At 45.3% G+C, this 21229-nt stretch overlaps 1 protein-coding gene across 1 annotated transcript; it reads right to left on the reverse strand.

Annotated features, from left to right (window-relative positions):
• Nucleotides 1-309: 309 nt before the first annotated feature.
• On the reverse strand, nucleotides 310-20921 carry LOC105512019 (chromosome unknown open reading frame, human CXorf38). Its single transcript, XM_011942275.1, has 7 exons — nucleotides 20547-20921; nucleotides 20249-20383; nucleotides 12568-12687; nucleotides 10567-10716; nucleotides 10093-10272; nucleotides 3980-4139; nucleotides 310-3535 (listed from the first exon to the last, which is right to left on the reverse strand). The coding sequence occupies exons 1-6, from the start codon at nucleotides 20760-20762 to the stop codon at nucleotides 3981-3983; spliced, it is 960 nt and encodes a 319-aa protein (XP_011797665.1). The 5' UTR covers nucleotides 20763-20921; the 3' UTR covers nucleotides 310-3535; nucleotide 3980.
• Between the last annotated feature and the right edge of the window lie 308 nt (nucleotides 20922-21229).

The following is a 21229-nucleotide window of genomic DNA, read 5'->3' on the forward strand; positions in this document are numbered from 1 at the left end:
GAAGAACAGGATAAATCCAAAGAACTGCTTTATCTTTGCAACTATAATGCTAATACCATTTTTTTCCTCTAATTCTTTCAAAACTATGAGCCACATATTGTGTCCCAGGGAGAGGCTGACAACAAATCATATTGCTGGATGAAGAAGACAAGGCGCTTCACAATGAAACAGACAGCCCTATGCACAAAGTGATCCATTTGCTGGGCTTCTTCCCATTGCCCTGACAATTTGCAGGTGACCCTGGAGGTGGAGCTACAAAATGGAGGAATGGAGGCTACAACATAGCCCAGGAAATGCGACACAGCCAGCTTGCAGTTTGAATTTATATTTTATTATTCTGAAATATAAAATTTTAAAAACATTCAAAATACACCAGTACATGTTTGTTATAAAAATTTCACCCAGGAGGATATAAAACAGAAAAGCCAAATATTCCTTCTAACTCTCCCCTCTACCTCAATTTCCTTCAGAGGTAACACAGCAAAAAAAAAAACCGGGGGAAAGCAAACAACTTTCAAGACCTCTACTATTCTAAAACACAAACAACATTACAGCTTGCTATGCATTGTTTTCTTGTGTTTGTTTTTTTGGTTGTTTTTTAGAGACGGAGTCTCCCTCCGTCACCCAGGCTGGAGTGCAGTGGTGTGATGTCGGCTCACTGCAACCTCCACCTCCCCAGTTCAAGCGATTCTCCTGCCTCAGCCTGCGGAGTAGCTGGGATTACAGGCACGTGCCACCATGCCCGGCTTTTTTGTGTTTTTAGTAGAGACAGGGTTTCGCCATGTTGGCCAGGTTGGTCTCAAACTCCTGACCTCAGGTGATCCACCCCACTCAGCCTCCCAAAGTGCTAGGATTACAGGCGTGAGGCACCGCGCCCGACTGCTACGTATTGTTAAGCCTTTTGCTTTTTCTAGTTAATATGTCTTAGAGACCACTGCATGACCACAGTGCAGCATCGCTTCATTCTTTCCAACAGTTGCATAAGATCCTGTAGTATAATGTGCTACACTTTGTAACAGTGCTGCTGTACACATCCTGTTGTGTACACCCTTGTGCCCAGGTGCACAGTTCCGTTAAATAGAAAGATATCAACAGGTTGATGTCTCTATATATGATGCTACATTGCCTTAAAGTCCTCTCTGGGGCTTTAAAAAGTTTTCAGAACTGTATCTTTATCAGACTGGACAAATCCAGTAAGATGACAGCTCGTATACCATCATCCATACCTTACACATTCTTGTATTTATATCTACTTCAGGGGCTGGCACATGGTGGACCCTTGATAAAAGCTTGTGGGCAAACTAACTAGACACAGGTATAAAATGAAAGCGTTCATAACCCAAAATTCCTAAAATTAGAAGTCAGATCTTAAATTGGTTAATGAATCAAGATTCCATTTGATCCCAAGTTTTGTATTGCACATCTAGAAGCTCGGAAATATTTTGCTAAGTTTCTTCATTTGGAAGAGTTGTGAGATGAATGAAATTTCTTTCTTTACTGTTGAAGTTTTCTAAAGGAATTCCATGAAATGAAGGGAGAAAGAAAATGTAAGACTAAAGATTAAATACTACCTGGACAGATTAAAGGAGGAAGTTACAGGCACATCTGCACTCATCTGGGCTTTACAGAGTGATATTAAGTGCATTTTAACATAAAAATGTACACCAAATAAACCCCTGCCCTCCACCCATTCTACAGATGACATCCTTGGTAGGCGGCTGGATAGGCACGCATCTTCACTGGGCTTGGAATGGAGCCTTTCCTGCAGGCAGCGAGGAACATGGCAATTCTGTTCCTGGAGGTCCACAGGCAACTTGACCCAGTTAAGTACCGCTGGCCTTGGAAACAAGTAGATGTGGGGAAAGGTGAAAGTGAGGCCGACTTCACAGACCACTCCCTACGATGGGGCAGTCATTGCGCAGTTTGGGAAACCAGCAGGAGGAAGTCAGGAGTGGATGACTTCAGGGGTAAAAGGTATAGAAGAAGCATGAACGAATGTGTGAATTTGTTGAAAGAAAATGATGTTTTTGAATTTCCACAAGAATGTTGCAATTACATTTTTTAATTTTTGTAATGAAGGACCAGGCTTAGTTAATAGCATAACTAACATTTAGGCCTGGGAATACTCCCAAGCTAAGAGGAGCCCTTCAGTCAAATATTCACTGAGCGTGTGAGGCCAGGCCCCAGGAGCTTACTTTTCAAATGTGTACCATAAACCAGCTGCCAAGCGAGAAGCTCCCCTGCTCCTGCCTGACATCCCTGCTTGTGATGCTGGCCTGGGTCCTGTCTGTCCACTGGTCACTCGAGTCACCATTCTCCAGCTCCCCACAGACCAGTCTGGGCCCACCTCCTTGCCCTACTGCCTTAGGCTACTCCAACCTAGTAGTAACAGTTTTTTGGGGTTTTCTTGAGACGGGGTCTTGTTCTGTTACCCAGGCTGGAGTGCAGTAGCATGATCATAGCTCACCACAGCCTTGACCACCTGGGCTTAAGGGATCCTCCCACCTCAGCCACCTGAGTAGCTGAGACTAAAGGTGTGTGCCACCATGCCCAGGTAATTTTTAACTTTTTTGTAGAGATGGGGTCTCGCCAACTTGCCCAGGTTGGTACTAAACTCCTGGGCTCAAGTGATCCGCCCACAGTGCTGGGATTACAGGCATGAGCCACTGCACCCAGAGGCAGTAACATTTCTGTACTGATTGGAAACGACTAGAAAATCGCCTTTCAGGCAATGTTTCTTCTTGCTTTCCTCTAAAAAGGAAATATTTCTTTCCTATTCCAGCATTTATATCCCAGCCCAGCCTTGGGCATCCTGGGTGAATAGGAATAGGACTTGCCTGCCAGTGGGTGGAGCACTCCAGGTAAGCCTCTGGCACAGGCCTGGCCAAACACAGCCTTTACTAAGTTAAGCAGTTACAGTTTAGGACCAGAAAAGAAATTCACCTTTTAAATAGCAAAAAAATCCCTCGATGGTAGTAAGTTTTGTTGTTGTTTTTTGTTTTTTTGGGAGACAGAATCTCGCTCTATTGCCCAGGCTGGAGTACAGTGGCATGGTCTCAGCTCACTGCAACCTCTGCCTCCCAGGTTCAAGCGATTCTCCTGCCTCAGCCTCCCGAGTAAGTAGCTGGGATTATAGGCACATGTCACCACGCCCGGCTAATTTTTGTATTTTTTTTTTTAGTAGAGACGGGGTTTCGCTATGTTGGCCAGGCTGGTCTCGAACTCCTTGCCTCAGGTGATCCACCCGCCTGGGCCTCCCAAAGTGCTGGGGATTACAGGTGTGAGCCATCATGCCTGGCCTGGTAGCAAGTTTTGGCAAAGAGTAATATTTTTATTGCAATAGATTATACAACCCCAAGTTTATAAATATTAAAATAGTTCCAAAGAGAGGAAAGTCCAGGACAAAACAACAAAAATTCCTTTTTGTTTGGGTACAATAGTCTGGTAACTTTTTCCTTTTGCACAGAAAAGGATGTCTGAGACGGAAGCCATGCTGACTTTCACAGAACATGCCTGATTTTTGTTGACAGGCAACCTAAAATGAAAGAGAATGTTTTGATTTTTTTTTTTATTTGAGGGGAAAAAAGTAAAATGCTGAAGACAGTTACTCATTTTAAGAAGTTCTCCTTATGGAAACTAATCAATTGCTATTAATGCCATGGTAAGAGCTAGGCATCAGTGGTGTCATTTTAAGGCAGAAATGCTTTTTGATTATGTTATAAAGCTGATTCATTTAATTCAAGACCAATGACTTCACGTGTATTTGGCTAAACAGGGAGTTGATGTTGAATTACTTCACAGACTTAAGAAGCATTAAGTAAAGAAAGAACACAAACTTCAGTGTCCTCTCTTTGAAACAATAAGGACAAACTTCAGATTAGACTGTTGTGTGTTCATGATGGCCTCACATGAGAAAACAGACATGAAAGAGATGAGGCGATTCTGTCCTTCTTTAACACCATCATCTGCCTGAACTCACCTCAGGCCTTCCTGTCAGGTGTCTGTCTCCCAGGTTCCTGTGAATCCAGTTTCTGATGTAGACGGAGGCTGTCTAGCTTCTGCATATCTTCTGTAAGGCCATTTCTAAGATCCTCATTGTTTCTCAGAAATTCCTTCACCACTTCTAGTTGATTTGAGAGCTGCAAGAGGAAACCATGCAATGTACAGCTTAGACGATTTTATAGCAGATTTGTAATTCAAACGAAAAACCCACTAGCTTCCAGACTGGCTCCTACTCATGTGCCCAAGAGACAGAAATCTTGGCTACAGGCATCTGTCCACAGACAGGTTAAAGTTTGAAAAACAAAAATAAAACAAACCCTTTAAACAAAGCATCCTCCACTCAAAAAATAGTGGCCCAGAATAAGTGGTTCTGGGGGTACACAAGGGAGTATTTGCTTGTCTCCTTCCATTTTTTGCTTTAAAACTTCCTGCCTTTACATGAAAGGGTGTCATTTTATACATACACACACGTGTATGTGTACAAATAAAATGCCCTTTTCTTTCGAATTCTGTACCTGAATTATTAAACATATGGATATATACGTGTGTGTGTATGTGTATATATATGTGTGTGTGTGTGTGTTTGTGTGTGTGTATTTTTTGTTTTTTTGAGACAGTATCTCACTCTGTCACCCAGGCTGGAGTGCAATGGTGCGATCTTGGCTCACTGCAACCTCCGCCCCCCAAGATCAAGTGATTCTCCCACCTCAGCCTCCTAACTGGGATTACAGGTGCCTGCCACCACACCCGGCTAATTTTTGTTTTTAGTAGAGACAGGGTTTCGCCATGTTGGCCAGGCTGGTCTCCAACTCCTGACCTCAGGTGATTTGCCCACTTTGGCCTCCCAAAGTGCTGGGATTACAGGCGTGAGCCACCGTGCCCAGCGATGAATGCTTTTAAATGGGGAACCCTCAACTACAAGTCAAGTCAGGGTTACATGAATCTAATGAAGAAAAGTAACGGAGCACTCTGCCCTAAGACAGCAGTAGTTCTTAAACTGCAGAGTGTACGTCACTGATTCCCATGCAGTAGGTCTGGTGTGGAACCCCAGCAAATACTCACGTTATTGTGAAGTAAGCAAATGAAAGAGCCGGATGCCAGATGATGGACGCTGGGGATGGGAGGGAGGTGAATGACTGGCTAAGGCTGTGGCCAGGATGCACAGGGAGCGGGGAGGGACAGGGAGGAGCTGCAGATGACCAGAGGGTTTCAGATTGGTCAGTAAGGAGACCGGGAATGTGCCCTTCAGGAGCTGGTTAATACACAGCTGGAAACTAGCCTAGAGCTCCTGCAAGATGCTTGGGCTTTAAATAATAAATCTGAAAGCCACAGACATGTGAAATGAAGATCACACGGATGACATGGTTCACAGCATGCATTAGGAACCGTGGGCACTGCATCGTTAGCTCTCAGTAACCGTGCCCGGTGTCCTAGACACACCCCAGGGTCCTCCTGAGGCTCTAATCAGATGTCCGTGATGGCACCAGCAGGGCCTGGGCACCACACGCATACTCCCAGATAGACTTTTGCCCTCAGTGGGGTGCCCCTCCACTTGTGCAGAGACTTTCTCACATGATAACCTGGGAATGGTGGTCCTTGTGCTGCCACCTCCTGACCCCCCCTGCAGACTCTCAGGACTGATGTGCTCTGTTCTACTTAGTTTCTTTTCTTTTGTTCAAGGTTTCAGTTCTCTTTTTTCCATCCCAAATTGCCTTTCTTTCCCATTATCTTCAACATGAGTGTCCCATAGCTGACACTTCTTGGAACTTGTTTTCTCCTTTGTGTAATGCAACAAATGCATTTACTTTTGAAATGTGCTTAAGAGGTGTTCTGGATGGGGTGATTATTTTAGCTTGGGGTTGGGAGGATGAATCAAAAGGAGGCTTAAAAAAAAAGTATTAAGAACAGGGAAGGCTTTGCATGTTTATATGTAAAGGGGGAAGAGAAAGTGGAGATGGAAAAACTGAAAGTACTAGAAAAATTTGGAATGTAGAATATTCAGACTTGGACACTGAAGTGCAGCTTTGTCACTTAATTAGCTGTGTGACTTTGGCCAAGACATTTGACCTCTCTGAGCTTACGTCTAGGTACACAAATTAAGGATGATGATACCAACACCACCTAGGATTCTTGTGAGGATCAGAAATAAACTACTAAAAGCACTTAGCAGCTCTGGTCCATTACTTCCTCCCTAACTACATTCATTTAATAAATGTCCAATTTACTGACAGTCTACTACGTGCTGGTCTACTGTTGGAGGCAAAAGATGCTCAGCAACTTCACTCTTCCAGTCACCTAAGCGAAAACTCTTGGCCTTGATTTCTTTCTCTCACATGCCACATTGGCACACCTTCACATCACCTCTACACTTCTACCCTCAGCCTGGCTACCACCATCCTTTACCTGGTCCACTGCAGTAGCCTCCTACCAGTCACCCTGCTTCTATCTTGGCCCCTCCCCTCCAGTACCCCAGGGTACCCTCACCACTGCAGTCAGGGGCTCCTTTTGTCATCCCAATGGCTCACAAGGTCCAGTAGGACCTGCTTCTTCTCCCTTCACTTCTCTGACCTCTTCACCCACTATTCTTTCAAATCCTCTTCCCCCAGATACACGCATGGTTAATCCTCACCTCCTTCAAGGTACTGCTAAGTCTCACCTTCTCAAAGAGGCCACCCTAACTACTCTACTGCAACCTGACATTCGTCCCCACTCTGCCAATCCTGATCACCCTCCCTCTGCTCTACACTGGATTTCTCCTACTGCCCCACATCATGACCTTATTATGTTTACTGTTTAGTATCTGTCTCCCACTCTGGAGATCTTTGTCTGTTTCACTCATTGATGCATACCAAGCTTCTAGAACTGTGCCTGGCACACAGTAGGTGCTCAATAAAAATTTCTAGAATATAATGAATGAAGTGCCATTTTCTATCCTTTCCCCCAGTGACCTTGAGTACACGCTGTCATCGTCTCTTATCCGTAAGCTTCCCCGCAGGTCTTGGTGAAGGTGGCTCCCTCACCAGGGTTTAAGAAATCAGTCTTGATTTTAAAGTCTGTGAAAATTATTTTCATGCTTTTTAGCCACTAACTGTGCTCAATGTACTTTAGTCGGATTTTTTTTTTTTTTTTTTTTTTTTTTTCCAGGTTGTAGTGCAGTGATGCTGTTTCAGCTCACGGCAACCTCTGCCACCGGGTTTACGCCATTCTCCTGCCTCAGCCTCCCGAGTAGCTGGGACTACAGGCGCCCGCCACCTCGCCTGGCTAGTTTTTTTGTATTTTTTAGTAGAGACAGGGTTTCACTGTATTAACCAGGATGGTCTCGATCTCCTGACCTCGTGATCCGCCCGTCTCAGCCTCCCAAAGTGCTGGGATTACAGGCTTGAGCCACCGCGCCCGGCCATGGATTTTTTTTTTTTTTAACTCCCAGATCCTAACAGAGCAATGAGGGCTGGCAGGACTATGTGAAGGGCACTTAGGTGGCAGCCGAATTCCGGGGCAGATGAGCCCATGGCCGACACAAACTCCATGTTACAAGGGGCTGAGCAGCTGCTACTGCCATTTGGCTCCAAAGCAGAGTAAAATCTCACAATCACAGCAATACATGCACAGTGTATTTTAATGTGAACCCACTTTTTCTACTGTTCTATACCTTTAAGGTTCACCAAACTAATAGAAAACTGTGGAGATGGTGAGCTCTCTGTGGCACTCCATGATGTGTTTGCAGGAGGTGTCACACGGAATTACTACCATCAATCATTTTTCTCAACTTAGCTTTCTAACCCTACCCCTACTTTTTCTGGTTTGTTTGTTAGTTTGTTTTAAGAGATGGGGCCTCCCTATGTTGCCCAGGCTGGTCCCAAACTCCTGGGCTCAAGTGATCCTTTCACCTTGGCCTCCAAAAATGCCGGGATTACAGGCCAGAGCCATCGCACCTCGCCTTTACCCCTACTGTTTTAACAAAAACAAGAAACAGGTCTTGATAATATTTATAACAAAAGCCCTGGGGTCATAATACAATCACTGTATTTCCTGATCCCAGGATGCACATTTTTTCCTATTCTAACATCTCAAATGAGAATGCATCTTACCATTGATAGTATCTTGTAATAAACTGGCAGCATTGTTTTTTCTTTCTTAGAAGTAACTGAAATAATGGTATGTTTTACAATTGACAGCATTTTAGATTCATTGAAATCTGGTCTTAACAAATCCTCTGACTTTGGCAACTAACCCTAAAGAACATGGATAATCATATAGGGTACTGAACTTTCAGAAGACGTCAAATTTCATATACACAGAAACCTGACTTCCAACTTTTTTGAGATAACATGCCAATCAATCCTCACATTTTGATCAATTGAAATATTATGAGAAATGCCATGGTCTGCTGAAGAGAAAGCATGAAAAATGAGAATTTATTAACTCCACCTAGAAACTCCACCCAGAGGACAAGCCAATTAATCCCTATTTCCTTTCTGTACAACAGAGATAATGGGGGTTCAAAACTTACAGCTGCCAGCTCCTCAGTATATAAGATCTGCAGCACAGCAGGCGGGAAGCCACAGGATCAGAAGGGGGAGACCTGCGGGTCAGCCCTCAGCCCCAGTGCAAGCTCTTTGGGGCCCTTGCCTCACATGCAAAGCAGGGGATATAAGATGACTGCCAGGTTCCCTTCCAGCTCTCAACTGACACAAACTCCTGGCTCTAGCTTCTGAAAACAGCAGCAGAAAACTGGGGCTCTAATGGCATTATAAAATAAAGACAGAGGAACTGAAACACACGGATTTAGAAAAGAGAAGATTAAACATGCTAATACATCATTTTAAATACCTATGGTGTACCACAGTAGGCACACCCAAAAAACCAGGGGTACCAAGTCCTTGTGCTAAAGGGGCTCACCATGCTGAATGAAGCACCTGGATCAAAGCTGGAATGGTTAATACAGGCATAGTTACCTGCAAGGAGCACGGCTCCGTGAATTTGCATTTAATAAACTCTCCCTAGGTTTAATGAGGTAACCAGCAAAACTACTTTCCTTAGACAAGGAGGAATGGAGAGATGAAATGATTTTTCCAAGATCTCCTGGTGATCTAGAAGTCTAATCCAGCCAGTGCTGGAATATTTCTGAACCTTACTGGAATATAATTCTACTACTGTTAATTTATATTATACCTTGTATGTGACAAAGGAGATTTGTTCCTCCTGTACCTGGGAGTTTAGACCATCATTAGCCTGCAGGTACTAAACTAGAAACATTGATGATTCTTTAAACACTCCCCTCCCCACCTTCTCCACCCTTTTCCAGCCCCATGCCATGCTCCAAGTAATCTCCCTGGCCACCAAGATCCATCAGTTCTGCCCAGGCACTGCCTCCAGAATCCAGTTCCTCTACAGCCCCTAGTTTCTGTTCTTGCTCACCTTCACATGACTGCAAGAGCCTTCTGGGTAGTTGCTAGCCACTCATCCAACCTCCAACTACCACAAGAGTTAACTTTCTAAAAGCTGTATCTGATCCTATCACCCTTTCTTGACTGCTTTTTGGGAATGAAGCCCAAACCCCGTGGCATGGCCTAGAAAACCTTTCGGCATGTGGCTCCAGCCCACTTTACCATCCTCAAACCTGGCCATGGCTCCTGTGCTCACTTGTCCTTGCCCAGGCTCAGACTATCCTTCCCTGCTTTTGCAAGTACTGTGCTCTCTGTCAAGAATCATCTTTTTCTCTTGCCAATTTGTCAGACTCTTATTTGACTCTGTGAGTCACAGCTCAACAGCATCTTCTTAGCAAAATCTTTTTTCTGGCAATCCCCCTGACCAGCAGAGAATGTCTGGAGCATTTTTTTCAGAATTCTATTGTAGCCCTTACCAGATTTTTCCACTTTGTGGCACTCAAATGTTTGCTGATGTGAAAGTGAAAATATTTGTTAAGAGGTAATATTAATCTGTGCCAAAAGCATATTCACACTTCTGGAAATTATTTGACTTATAAATCAAAACCACCATTAATTATTTGTTAAGATGAGCTACTCTTCCTCCCCAGAATCTTTCTCTGTGTTGTTTACTCACACGGAGCCTATAACACTTTTCCTTTACCTCTTCAGGCAACACCTCTTGTTCTTCTGCTTGAAGATATATCTCTTGAAGTTTCTCCTTTAGTAACTGCATTTCTATTTCATTGACTTGGCTCTCACTCAGGTAAGTTCCCGTTTCACATTCACACCCATCTCGCTGATCTTCCTCAGGGATGTGAACAGCCCAGTCAGATGTCAACAGCTGAGGGATTGCCACACAAATAGATGAACTGATTTCATGAAAAACGCATTCCACTGAATTACTCAAATAATTTGTAATTAAACATAATAAACTGGATCCATATTAATAGTGCACCGTGACCACAGAAAAGTTTCTCAGCCCAGCATAATTGCAGATTTCATAACAGCATTCTTTCCCCTGCTTACATTCTAACATTTAGGTCAAATCTAATAAACTTCAAATTCTAAATGTGTGGCTGTTGTTGTTTTCTCTCCCTTCATTCTGTATGCCAGAACTATTAAACATGATTTTTACCTGTTCTATTCTGGAGTATACTGCCACAATCTCTGGGATGTTCCTGAATTCATTCAGAAAATTTTGGATCTTCATCTGAAAATCTCGAAGCCACGTAGAAGATACTTTCATCTCTGAAGAGTGCATGATCTCATTACGACATTTAATTACCTGCAGAAAGACAAAAAGATAAAAGGCTTCCAAATCAAACAATGGGGTAGACTGAGATCTTTGACCCCAGAGAAAAATCATAGAAAGGCTTTGTTAATTACAAAATCAACAAAAGCAGTCGTCAGAAGAGAAGGCCTGGAACTTTCATGGGATCATGGGCATAATCTGGCATGTACCTGTATCAGAGTGGAGGACACTTCAGCCCTCCAGCCCCGTAACTGAGATCCATATTTAGTTCCATCCTGTCTAGAGGGCAGACACCAAGAAGTGAAGTTCTCCTTCTGCCTTCAAGGGTCAGGCAGGTAGCCTGAGGGAAGCTGGCCATGTGTAATGGTAAGGAGTCATCTCCCTACTCAAAGACTGGTTCAGAGCTAACTGGACAGCAGAGGCCCTATCTGAAGGGGCAGCCTCTACTTAACATGCGGCTTGTTGCCATGGGAGTCATATGAGCCTGTGTTCCCAGATCTTCTGATTTTTCATGAGAAACTGGAAATTCAGATTTTTAGGACAACTAATTTGAAATTTTAAAAAATCATGCAGGATACTTAAGACATGACAATAAGTCAGATTATGGCCACAGGATTCTAGGAATAAAAAGATGGCTCCTGGGTAACAGTTCAGCCTTTTCTCCCTCCTTGAGTCTCTGGAGCTGATTTCCAAGCAATCCCGAAATTCCTAACATAACCTGTAGGTACCTGTTGGTGCCGTTGAGGTCTGAGGGGTTGTTCAATCCTCAGCCACACAAATAATACATTAGTCAGTGTAAGAAATACAAATAAGCCTACAACTATCCTTAGCCCTTGAAGTCTTGTGGCCAGCCGGATATTCCACATTCACCCAAAATCCCTTAACTTAAAATAACCTGCCAAAGAACAAGTTCATCGGCTCTGGGTATACCCACAGGATGAAGCAGCCAACACAAAAGTCTTTTAAATACTGTTGGAGCACCAGGAAGCTGAGTCTAGGGAGTTTCCTGATGTGGAAATCATGATGAAAAGAAAATAAACTTTGGCCTCTATCTTTAGAAAAATGGTCTTGTCTAATCATGTATTAATATATAATTCATATAGAGTTTTCCACAGTTTGGTTAAAAGATATTAAAGGGTTCAACTACTATGATAGTTCTTTGTTTCTGCTGATATCATAAAGGAGTCTCAATCCTGGTAGTTGCTGGTATGCAGACAAAAGATACATGCATTTTCTCTACCTACTATAAATAATCCAGGTATAGCTATACACTCTTTCCAATGACCTTCAGGGTAATAAATGTATGAGCTGTTCTCTGGTGAACTAGAGAAAAATCTAAATTTCCCAGAGGAAATCTAACAAGCACAGTGATCTATTCTGACACTGTTATCCATCAGTATTCAAGTTTTCTTCAGTTCCATATCATTTGGTCTTGCAGCTGCTTAGCCAATGAGATTCAGAAGGGTAGGATTCCAATGCTGGCATACAACAGGCAGAATGATGCAATGTTTTGTATTTTTTTTAATAAGGAAAATTATTTTGGTTCTGTTTATGGCAGAACAGGGAAGAGACTTTTAGGTTCATCTATTTCAGTGGCAAACGGCACAATGAGTTGTTAGGAAACCAATTCAGGAGAACTACTCTTGACTGCATTTGCACTGGGGTTCTTGGACATTACAGAAGCATGATATGAGTCACACTAGCTTGCTTAGTGATGCCAACTTTGAACCCAAGTCTAACTTTCCTTGTACACCACTGTTCCAGGGAACTACTAGGTGCTATACCTGCATGGCTGGCTTAGCATCACAGGTGTATCTCATGACTGGCTCCCACAGCATAGACCCAACAGACTCAGGGTATGCTTTTGAATCTGAAAGCTCTTACCTCTGTGACTTTCTTTCGATCAACCACGAAGTGATCGCAGGAGTTGATGAGACTTAAAAGAGCAACCGCATCACATTCCTCAGGTCCTCGTTTGTCTGCTAGTCCTCGGGGCATGAAGGCCTATAGTAAGGGAGGGAGGAGGGGAACCTGAGCCTCTTCCAACTCTAGGAGATGGAAAGGCGATGGTTACTTGTCTGTTTTCCAAATTATGACTGAAATTCTCTTACGCACTGAGGTTTCAACTTAGAGCCTCATGGGCCCAAAATGCAAGTAGGGAAACAGTGTCACAGCTAAACCTTGGTCAAGGGCAATAACTGAAGGGCTGTACTATCCCTGCTATTAGATACATATGATATAACTGGCTTTCCATCCTGTCTTAATGGCATATAAACAGAAAGCATGAGTAGAAGGCACCTTTTTTCTTTTCCTTACTGAAATTTCAGTGGTTGAGTTGTTAAATAAAAAGATTTAAAAATAAAATAAAAGTGGACAGATTCTAAATGACTTGAGGAAGTTCGGTATGGAAGTAATACATTAAGAGTCTGGGCTTTGGAGTGAAAACTGGGTTCAAACGCCAGCTCTGCCATTTGCCAGCTGTGACCTTGGTCAAGTCACCCTCAGATTCCTTATCAGTAAATGGGGGATAACTGTCCTTATCTACTTCAAAGGATATTGTGAGAATGAAATAAGAGAATGCAGGTATAGCACTAGCACAGTGCTCGCCACATGCCAGTAACCAGGACATCAATGCTGGCAATTATTATGTAGATGGTGCAAGGCGAGTAGGACCCACGTAGGAGTTACAGATAGAATCCGGGGATGAGAGATACTAGATATACCAGAAGGGGCTCAAGCTAGCAGGATCTTGCCTTTAGTAGGATTTTATGGCACAGACTCCCAAAATGGTGTTACAGGAAAGCTTGGGCGTATTTCTTTCCTGAAATATTTCTCAACTTATATCGGGATGCAACAACTTTACTAAGCGAAGAATCACAAGGGTTCTCTCCTGCCAAGGGAGCAACAAAAAGTTACTCACAATAAGAACTCTAAATAGGCTGGGTACAGTGGCTCATTCCTGTAATCCCAGCACTTTGGGAGGCAAAAGCGGGAGGATCGCTTGAGCCCAGGAGTTTGAGGCCAGCCTGGGCAACAAAGCAAGACTCCCATCTCTATTAAAAAAAAAAAAAAAAAAAAATTAGCCATGCATGGTGGTGTGTGCTATAGTCCCAGGTACTCAAGAGGCTGAGGCAAGAGGATTGCTTGAGCCCGGGAGTTCGAGGTTGCAATAAGCTCTGATTACACCACTGTACTCCAGCCTGGACAAGAGACCAAGACCCTGTTTCAAAACAGAAACAAAAACAAAAAACAACAAAAAAACCCTCTTTTATTTAAGAGACCTGTTCCATTGAAAACACATCTCAATAGGCAAGCAACTACAATGCCTCCTACAGGGCTGCTCATGAAAGCATTCTGAAAAGGCTGGGGTAAGTGCTCATGTATGCCAAGGAGAGTCAGCGCTACGTTCCTGATGGTGGTGAAATCATACACCTGAGTCCCACATAATTCAGAATTTTGTAAACCCTGGCTGGCCCCTATCAACAGGTACAGTAGCCAGTACCATCACTATCTTTCTGTGCCTTAATAGCCACAGACATGCTGACCCTCTGAAAGAAGTCTATTATGGGCCAGGCGCACACCTGTAATCTCAGCACTTTGGGAGGCCAAGGCGGGTGGATCACCCAAGGTCAGGAGCTCAAGACCAGCCTGGCCAACAAGGTGAAACCCCATCTCTACTAAAAATACAAAAACCAGCCGGGTGTGGTGGCACGTGCCTGTAATCCCAGCTACTTGGGAAGCTAAGGCAGGAGAACCGCTTGAACCCAGGAGGCAGAGGCTGCAGTGAGCCAAGATTGCTCCACTACTCTCCAGCCTGGGCAACAGAGTGCGATTCTGTCTCAAAAAAAAAAAAAAAAAAAGAAGTCTATTATGGATGCTACAAAGGTTAACAAAGAAGCTAACTAACTTACCACAGGCAAACTAATGCCATGAAACTGAGGAAAAGAAGCTCTGAAAAATACAAAAAAAAAAAAATTAGGTATAGTGGCATACACCTGTAGTACCAGCTACTTCGGAGGCTGAAATGGGAAGATGATTTGCGCCCAGGAGGTGGAGTTTGCAGTGAATTGAGACTGTGCAACTGCACTCAAGCCTGGGTGACAGCACAAGAGCTTGTCTCAAAAAGGAAAAAAAAGAAACTGCTGAATTGAGCTGTTGCTGGGAAGAAAATGCAAAGTTAGTGGGGTCTTAGTCACCTCCAAATCAGGTGTAGTAGTTTTTCTTTTCCATTATAAGGTAGGTCCTGTCTGGCATTTTCTCATCAATATAAGCCAATCTCTTCCATGTTAAAGTTTTTGTTTTGTTTTGTTTTTTAGAGACAGGGTCTTGCTCTGTTGCCCAGACTGGAGTACACTGGCACAATCACAGCTCACTGCAGCCTCAAATTCCCAAGCTCAAGCGATCCTCCCAACTCAACCTCCCAAGTACCTGGGAGGATTACAGGCATGCACCACCATGCTTGGCTAATTTTTTGTATTTTTTGTAGACATGGGGTTTCGCCGTGTTGCCCAGGCTGGTCTTAAACTCCTGGAGTCAAGTGATCCGCCTGCTTCGGCCTCCCAAAGTGCTGGGATTACAGGCGTGAGCCACCGTGCCTGGTCTTGTTAAAATTTTATTTTAGTAATTATTCCCTTTCTTCAGAACTGGAAGCCAACAGGGAGGCTCTGCGGCATCCTTGCAGTGAAAGCAGTGTCTTAAAATTGTATTGCATACCACCGTGTTCCACATGCCAAACGCACAGCAGTGAGAAACATGTTATTGCCTCTATCCTCCACTGTCTCTTTGCTGAGTAGGAGATGGGGCTGGAAAATAAACAGAGGCCCAATCTAAAAAAAATTGGCCCACCGTGCCGGGCCTTATCGGCTCTGGAAAGGTGTGGGGTATATTCTAAGGCCATCAGGAAGCCATCAAAGGGTTTTAGGACGATCTGATTCCCATTTGAAGACTGTACATGCTGCTGTGTGAAGGACTGACCACAGATGCTCAGAGCAGCAGAGGCCTGGTAGGAGAGGGTGAGAGTTGTGACGTGGAAATGAAAAAGAGGATTCCAAAAGTATTTTGCAGTTACAAACGAGGAGAGAGGGGGTATTGAGAGGGAAAGAGGTGAAACAAGAGTGATTCTAGAAAGTTGGTAATGGGGAATGGGCATAGGGTAGGGGGCAAAGACAAACTGCTCTACTTTCGAACTAAATAAAATGTGCTCCATAGGCGATGGAGTGGAGGGGGCAAGTAAGCAGTTGGATGTGTGCGTCTAGAACTCAGAAGAGAGGGCAGGACTAGAGCCATCAATTTGGGAGCCAGTTAGCATTTAACACCACAGGCCTGGGCAATGTCACCAGAGAAGAAGGGAACAGAAGAGGCCCGGCCTTGAGTCCCGGGGAAGGCCAAAAGACATTCAGAAGGAGGCTGAGCAGGAAGAGCCTGGGAGATGGAAGGAAAGCCAAGAGGGTTTCAAGAGCAGCCAGTAGTGCCAAATGGCTCTGGGAGGTAAGAGAGACGAGGTCACGGATGCAGTGGGGTGACAGAGGCAGAAGCCGAGGCAGAGTGGGTTGAAGAGGAAGTGAGAGCAGAGAAGAAAACAGGCATGAAACCTCTTTTTTGAGATGCTCTGCTGGATATGTGTATGGGAGGCAGAAGGAGAGAATGGATCAAGGGACATTTTTCTTTTTCTCTTTTTTTTTCTGAGACAGGGTCTTACTGTCGCCCAGGCTGGAGTACAGCGGTGCCATCACAGTTCACTGCAGCCTTGACCTCCTGGGCTCAAGCAATCAACCCATCCCAGCCTCCCAAGTAGCTGGGATTACAGGCACACACCACCACAGCTGGCTAATTTTTTTTGTATTTTTTGGTAGAGACGGGGTTTCACCATGCTGGCCAGGCTGGTCTTGAACTCCTGACCTCAAGTGATCCACTCGCCTTGGCCTCCCAAAGTGCTGGGATTACAGGCGTGAACCACCGCGCCCAGCCACGCCCGGCTAATTTTTGTATTTTTTTGTGGAGACAGTTACAGGGTTTCGCCATGTTGCCCAGGCTGGTCTCGAACTCCTGAGCTCAATCAATCTTCTCACCTCTGCCTCCCAAAGTGCTGTGATAACAGGAATGAGCCACCACATCTGGCCTCTTGAAATCTTATTTTCCAAGTATTTATTCAACTGTTTTTTTAAAAAAACAGCTTTCTTGAGATATAATTCACCCATCTACACATTACAATTCAGTGGTTTCCAGCATATTTAAAGAGGTGTGCAACCATCACTACAGTCAATTTTAGAACATTTTCACTGCCACGAAAAGAAACCCCATACCCACTAGCTATCATCCCTCATTTCCCAAAGCCCTGGCAACCACTAATCTACTTCTGTTTCTGTGGATTTGCCTATTCTGGACATTTCTTTTCTTTTCTTTTCTTTTTTGAGACAGAGTTTCGCTCTTGTTGCCCAGGCTGGAGTGCAATAGCACAATCTCGGCTCACGGCAACCTCCACCTCCCAGGTTCAAGCGATTCTCCTGCCTCAGTCTCTGAGTAGCTGGGATTACAGGCATGCGCCAACACACTCGGCTAATTTTTTGTATTTTTAGTAGAGACAGGGTTTCTCCTTGTTGGTCAGGCTGGTCTCAAACTCCTGACCTCAGGTGATACGCCCGCCTCAGCCTCCCAAAGTGCTGGGATTACAGGTGTGAGCCACTGTGCCCGGCCTGGACATTTCTTATAAATGGAGTCTAAATGGAATTTATATAAAATGGGCATTTCATATAAATATAATATGTGACTGGCTTCTTTCACTCAGCATACTGTTTTCAAGATTTATCCACATTGTAACATGTATCAGTACTTCATTCCTTTGTTACATTGTTACAGCAAAACAATATTCCATTGTACAGAGATACTGCATTTTAAAAATTCCATTCATCAGCTGATGGGTATTTGGGTTGTTTCTACCTTTTGGCTATAGTGAATGGAGCTGCTATAAACATCTGTGTACACTTTTTTGTATGAATGTATGTTTTCATTTCTCTTGGGAATATACCTAGGTAGGGAATTGCTGGGTCATGTGGTAACTGTTTAATTCTTTCTTTTAAAAAATTTAAATAAACTATGGCTATATTAAAGCTTTTTCCATGGAGATGGGAATGAGCTACAAGAGAGAGTGGACAGCTGAAGCCTCAAAGGCCTTGAGCAAGAGAAAAGGGATAAGATCCCAACACACGAGTGGAGGTATGAGGCAGTAAGAGGAGAGACACCCTTCCTCCTCTGTAGCAGAAGGAAATAGATGGTGCACATGGAGATTAGTTGGTGTTGGCAAAAAGAAGAGGAAGTATAGTCAGCCCTCCATATCTATGGGCTCCACATTCGTAGGATCAACCAACTGTGGATGAAAAATTCTCAGAAAAATAAAATAATACAATAGTAAAAAGTAATAGAAATTTTTAAAAAATATAGCATAACTATTTACACAGCACTTACATTGTATCAGGTATTATAAGTAATCTAGAGATGATTTAAAGTATACAGGAGAATGTATGTAAGTAATATGCAAATGCCACATACATCATTTTGTATCAGGGACTTGAGCATCTGTGGATTTTGGTATCCTTGGGGGGTCCTGGAAGCAATACCCCACGGATAAGGAGAGACAACTACATATGTCCAGGGGCCTCCATCAATTCTGTGAAGCATGAGCAAGGGCGGAGGAACGGGAGTGGGGATTTACTGAGGAAAAGTAGTAGTCTCCAGAAACAGAAGCCTAGAGAGAGATGTGGCCAGACCACTGGGGCTCATGATCAAGAATGAAAGTGAAACCAGTCAGCTCCCTTGTGAGATTCTTTCCCACTAATCAGAAGCAGAAAATGTTGTCATCAGGACTAGAGTTGGGCCAGGCAAGTTCAGAGAAAGGAGAACAAAAAAAAAAAGCGGAGATAACAGCAAGGGACTGATGGGCCATGGAATCTGGGCTAGCTGAGGTGACAAAGGCAGGCAGGAGAGCAGAGGGTGCTGGGTATTCAGGAAGCAGTGGAAGCCTCAAAGAAGCGGAAGTAGTATGGGGCACAGGGTTGGGGGCAGGGGTGTGTGAATAAGTGTGCCAAAGGCCAGCAGGATGTTAGACACTGAGACTTCTTGTGCCAAGGTCCAGGGTGTGGGCATGCAAGCGGGAGGCTGAGGGGGAGTGCAGCAGAGGATGCTAGAATCAGGAGCCCAGAAACTGAGAGGATGGGGTTGGACTAGAAGGTCTGTAAATGACAGCAACCAAGAGGAGCAAAGAGGGGTATAAGGAGGTAGCACAGGCTACAAGAGGATTCCAACGGTGTGAAAGCAGCAACGGAGCCCAAACAGATGAGGGACAGGCATTGCAAAGGGCAGAGTTTTCTTTCTTTCCGTTTTTTTCTCTTCTCTAGGTAAAAGTAGAAGTCAGTAACTCTATGGCTGCAGTGGGAAAAAAATGGGGAAGAATATGTAGATGTGGTGGGTTTGCCGGCTTGTGATACCCAAAAGTCTGGGGACCCCGATACAGTTCAATTTTTTAAGACAGGGTCTTGCTTTGTCACTCAGGCTGGAATGCAGTGGTGTGATCACGGCTCCCTGCAGCCTAGACTTCCCCGGCTCCAGCGATCCTCTTACCTCAGCCTCCTGAGTAGCTGGGACTACAGGCACGCACTACCACACAGAGCTAATTTTTGTATTTTTTGTAGAGACGGGGTTTTGCCATGTTATCCAAGGTGATCTTGAACTCCTGAGCTCAAGCCATCCTCCCACCTTGGCCTCCCAAAGTGCTGGGATTACAGGCATGAGCCACCGCGCCCGGCCCCAATTCCTTTTATTTTTGAGATTGGGGAGCACAAGCTGGCCCAGTGTCACATCACAGCAGCTGAGCCAGGACTCAGATCACCTGCTTCCCAGGCACTGCTCCTTTCCAGTGCCCACTCTGTGCCTGCTGATAACTACTGGCATGTAGACTGACTGCTAAAGTCAATTTGTGTTAGGAAGCCACTTCTGGCTGTCCCTCTCCGTCCCTTACTAGGCAAAAAAATTTCCCACTCTGTCTACTTAGTAAGTGATATTGCCAAGATCTGAAGAAAGATCCGGCTGCCTACCCCATCCCCAGCTCCCCAAAGTGCCTTTAGCTGGGCACTTAAGGTGCTTTCTATTTTAGCCCTAACTTCCCTTGGCTTAGTCTGTCATCCTTATAGCATCCTATAGCCAAAAAGAGCTGATGAGCTGTTCAGTGAGTCTACCCTCAAACAGGCCACACATGAGTCTCCCTCCCTCCCTGCCTGTGCTCATGATGCTCGCTCTACATCTTGCCCCTACATCTCTTGTAGAAATCTTTCCTTAACTTTCCAAGCAGGGGTAACAAACTCAAATGCCCTCAGGAAGCAGACGGGTAGAAGAAAGCTTCTACTTCACTAAGCTGGGTTGGGTCTCCCATACCACCCGTGAACCACCTAGATCCTTGATCAGTCTCTCTCTCCGCATCTGTTTATGAGGCCCCGGCGACCACAGAACCAGATAGCCACCCCGAGTGCTGGGTGACCCGCCGCCTCCTCCTTCCGTCCCGGCCTCAAGCGCTTACCTTGGCCACCTCCCAGGCGTCCACGGGCCAGCGGCCCGGCCGGCAGTTTCCCCAGTGCACGTCTCCATTTCTGTTGACGTGATGTCTCAAAATCTCCTGTTTCCATTCAGCGCACACCTGACACTGAGGCTGAAACTACAGGAGGCGGCGGTGAGGAGGGGCCCAGGAGGGAGGGGCGTCGCGGTTGGCCCCGCCTCGCGGAGGGAACAGGACACTTGCGCTCTGGGTCTGGGACAGGAACGGGGATGAGGAGGGGTGGGGTGGGCGCGGTGGTCAAGGTCCCGAGCCAGGTGCTCACCTGACGGGCGCGCGGGCTGCATCGTGAGCCGCCGCGGCAGACGGCGCGGGGCCCCAGGCCGGGGGCTGCGGCGAGTAGGCCGTGGTGGAAGGAGAGCACCTCACGGCCGACGAAACCTTGCAGGCAGCTGCGCAGCAACAGCAGGCAGTGGCCCGCCTTCACCCAGTTCTTGTACTCAGCGCAGTTGAGGCGCGCCGCTAGCTCCGACAGCACCATGTCTCCCCGCTTGTACCCAGGAGACTGCGGGGCGTGGCGGACGGCAGTGCGCAGGCGCGGCGGACGGCAGTGCGCAGGCGCGGAGCCTGGGAGGTGCCCGAGGCAGCGGCGCCTGCGCCTGCGCGGCGCGGCGCCACCGATCCCGGGGCGGGGCGTCTTTACTTCCGGGGTACGTCGTCTCCACCCCACTTGGGTGACGTCTGACGTCTAAGAACTTTGGTGCTTGGGGAAGCAGCCGCTATTTGAAACCCTTAGGCCTTCTTCGTCCCCCAGAGATCCTGTCAGCATCCAATTCGACTTCCTCTCCTAATGTAGGGCACTTCTGTTTTAACTTTTTTTTATTGTACAGATGTACAAGATGCTCAGGGCACATTACTTGAATAGTGTATGTTCTTTGCATTATACAATTCTAGAGTTACTAGTTCCTAAGCCCACACACCAGCTGTAGCAAATTGAAGTATTAGTGA

This window comes from Colobus angolensis, unplaced genomic scaffold (genome assembly GCF_000951035.1).
Source record: "Colobus angolensis palliatus isolate OR3802 unplaced genomic scaffold, Cang.pa_1.0 Scaffold103, whole genome shotgun sequence".
Taxonomy (NCBI): domain Eukaryota; kingdom Metazoa; phylum Chordata; class Mammalia; order Primates; family Cercopithecidae; genus Colobus; species Colobus angolensis.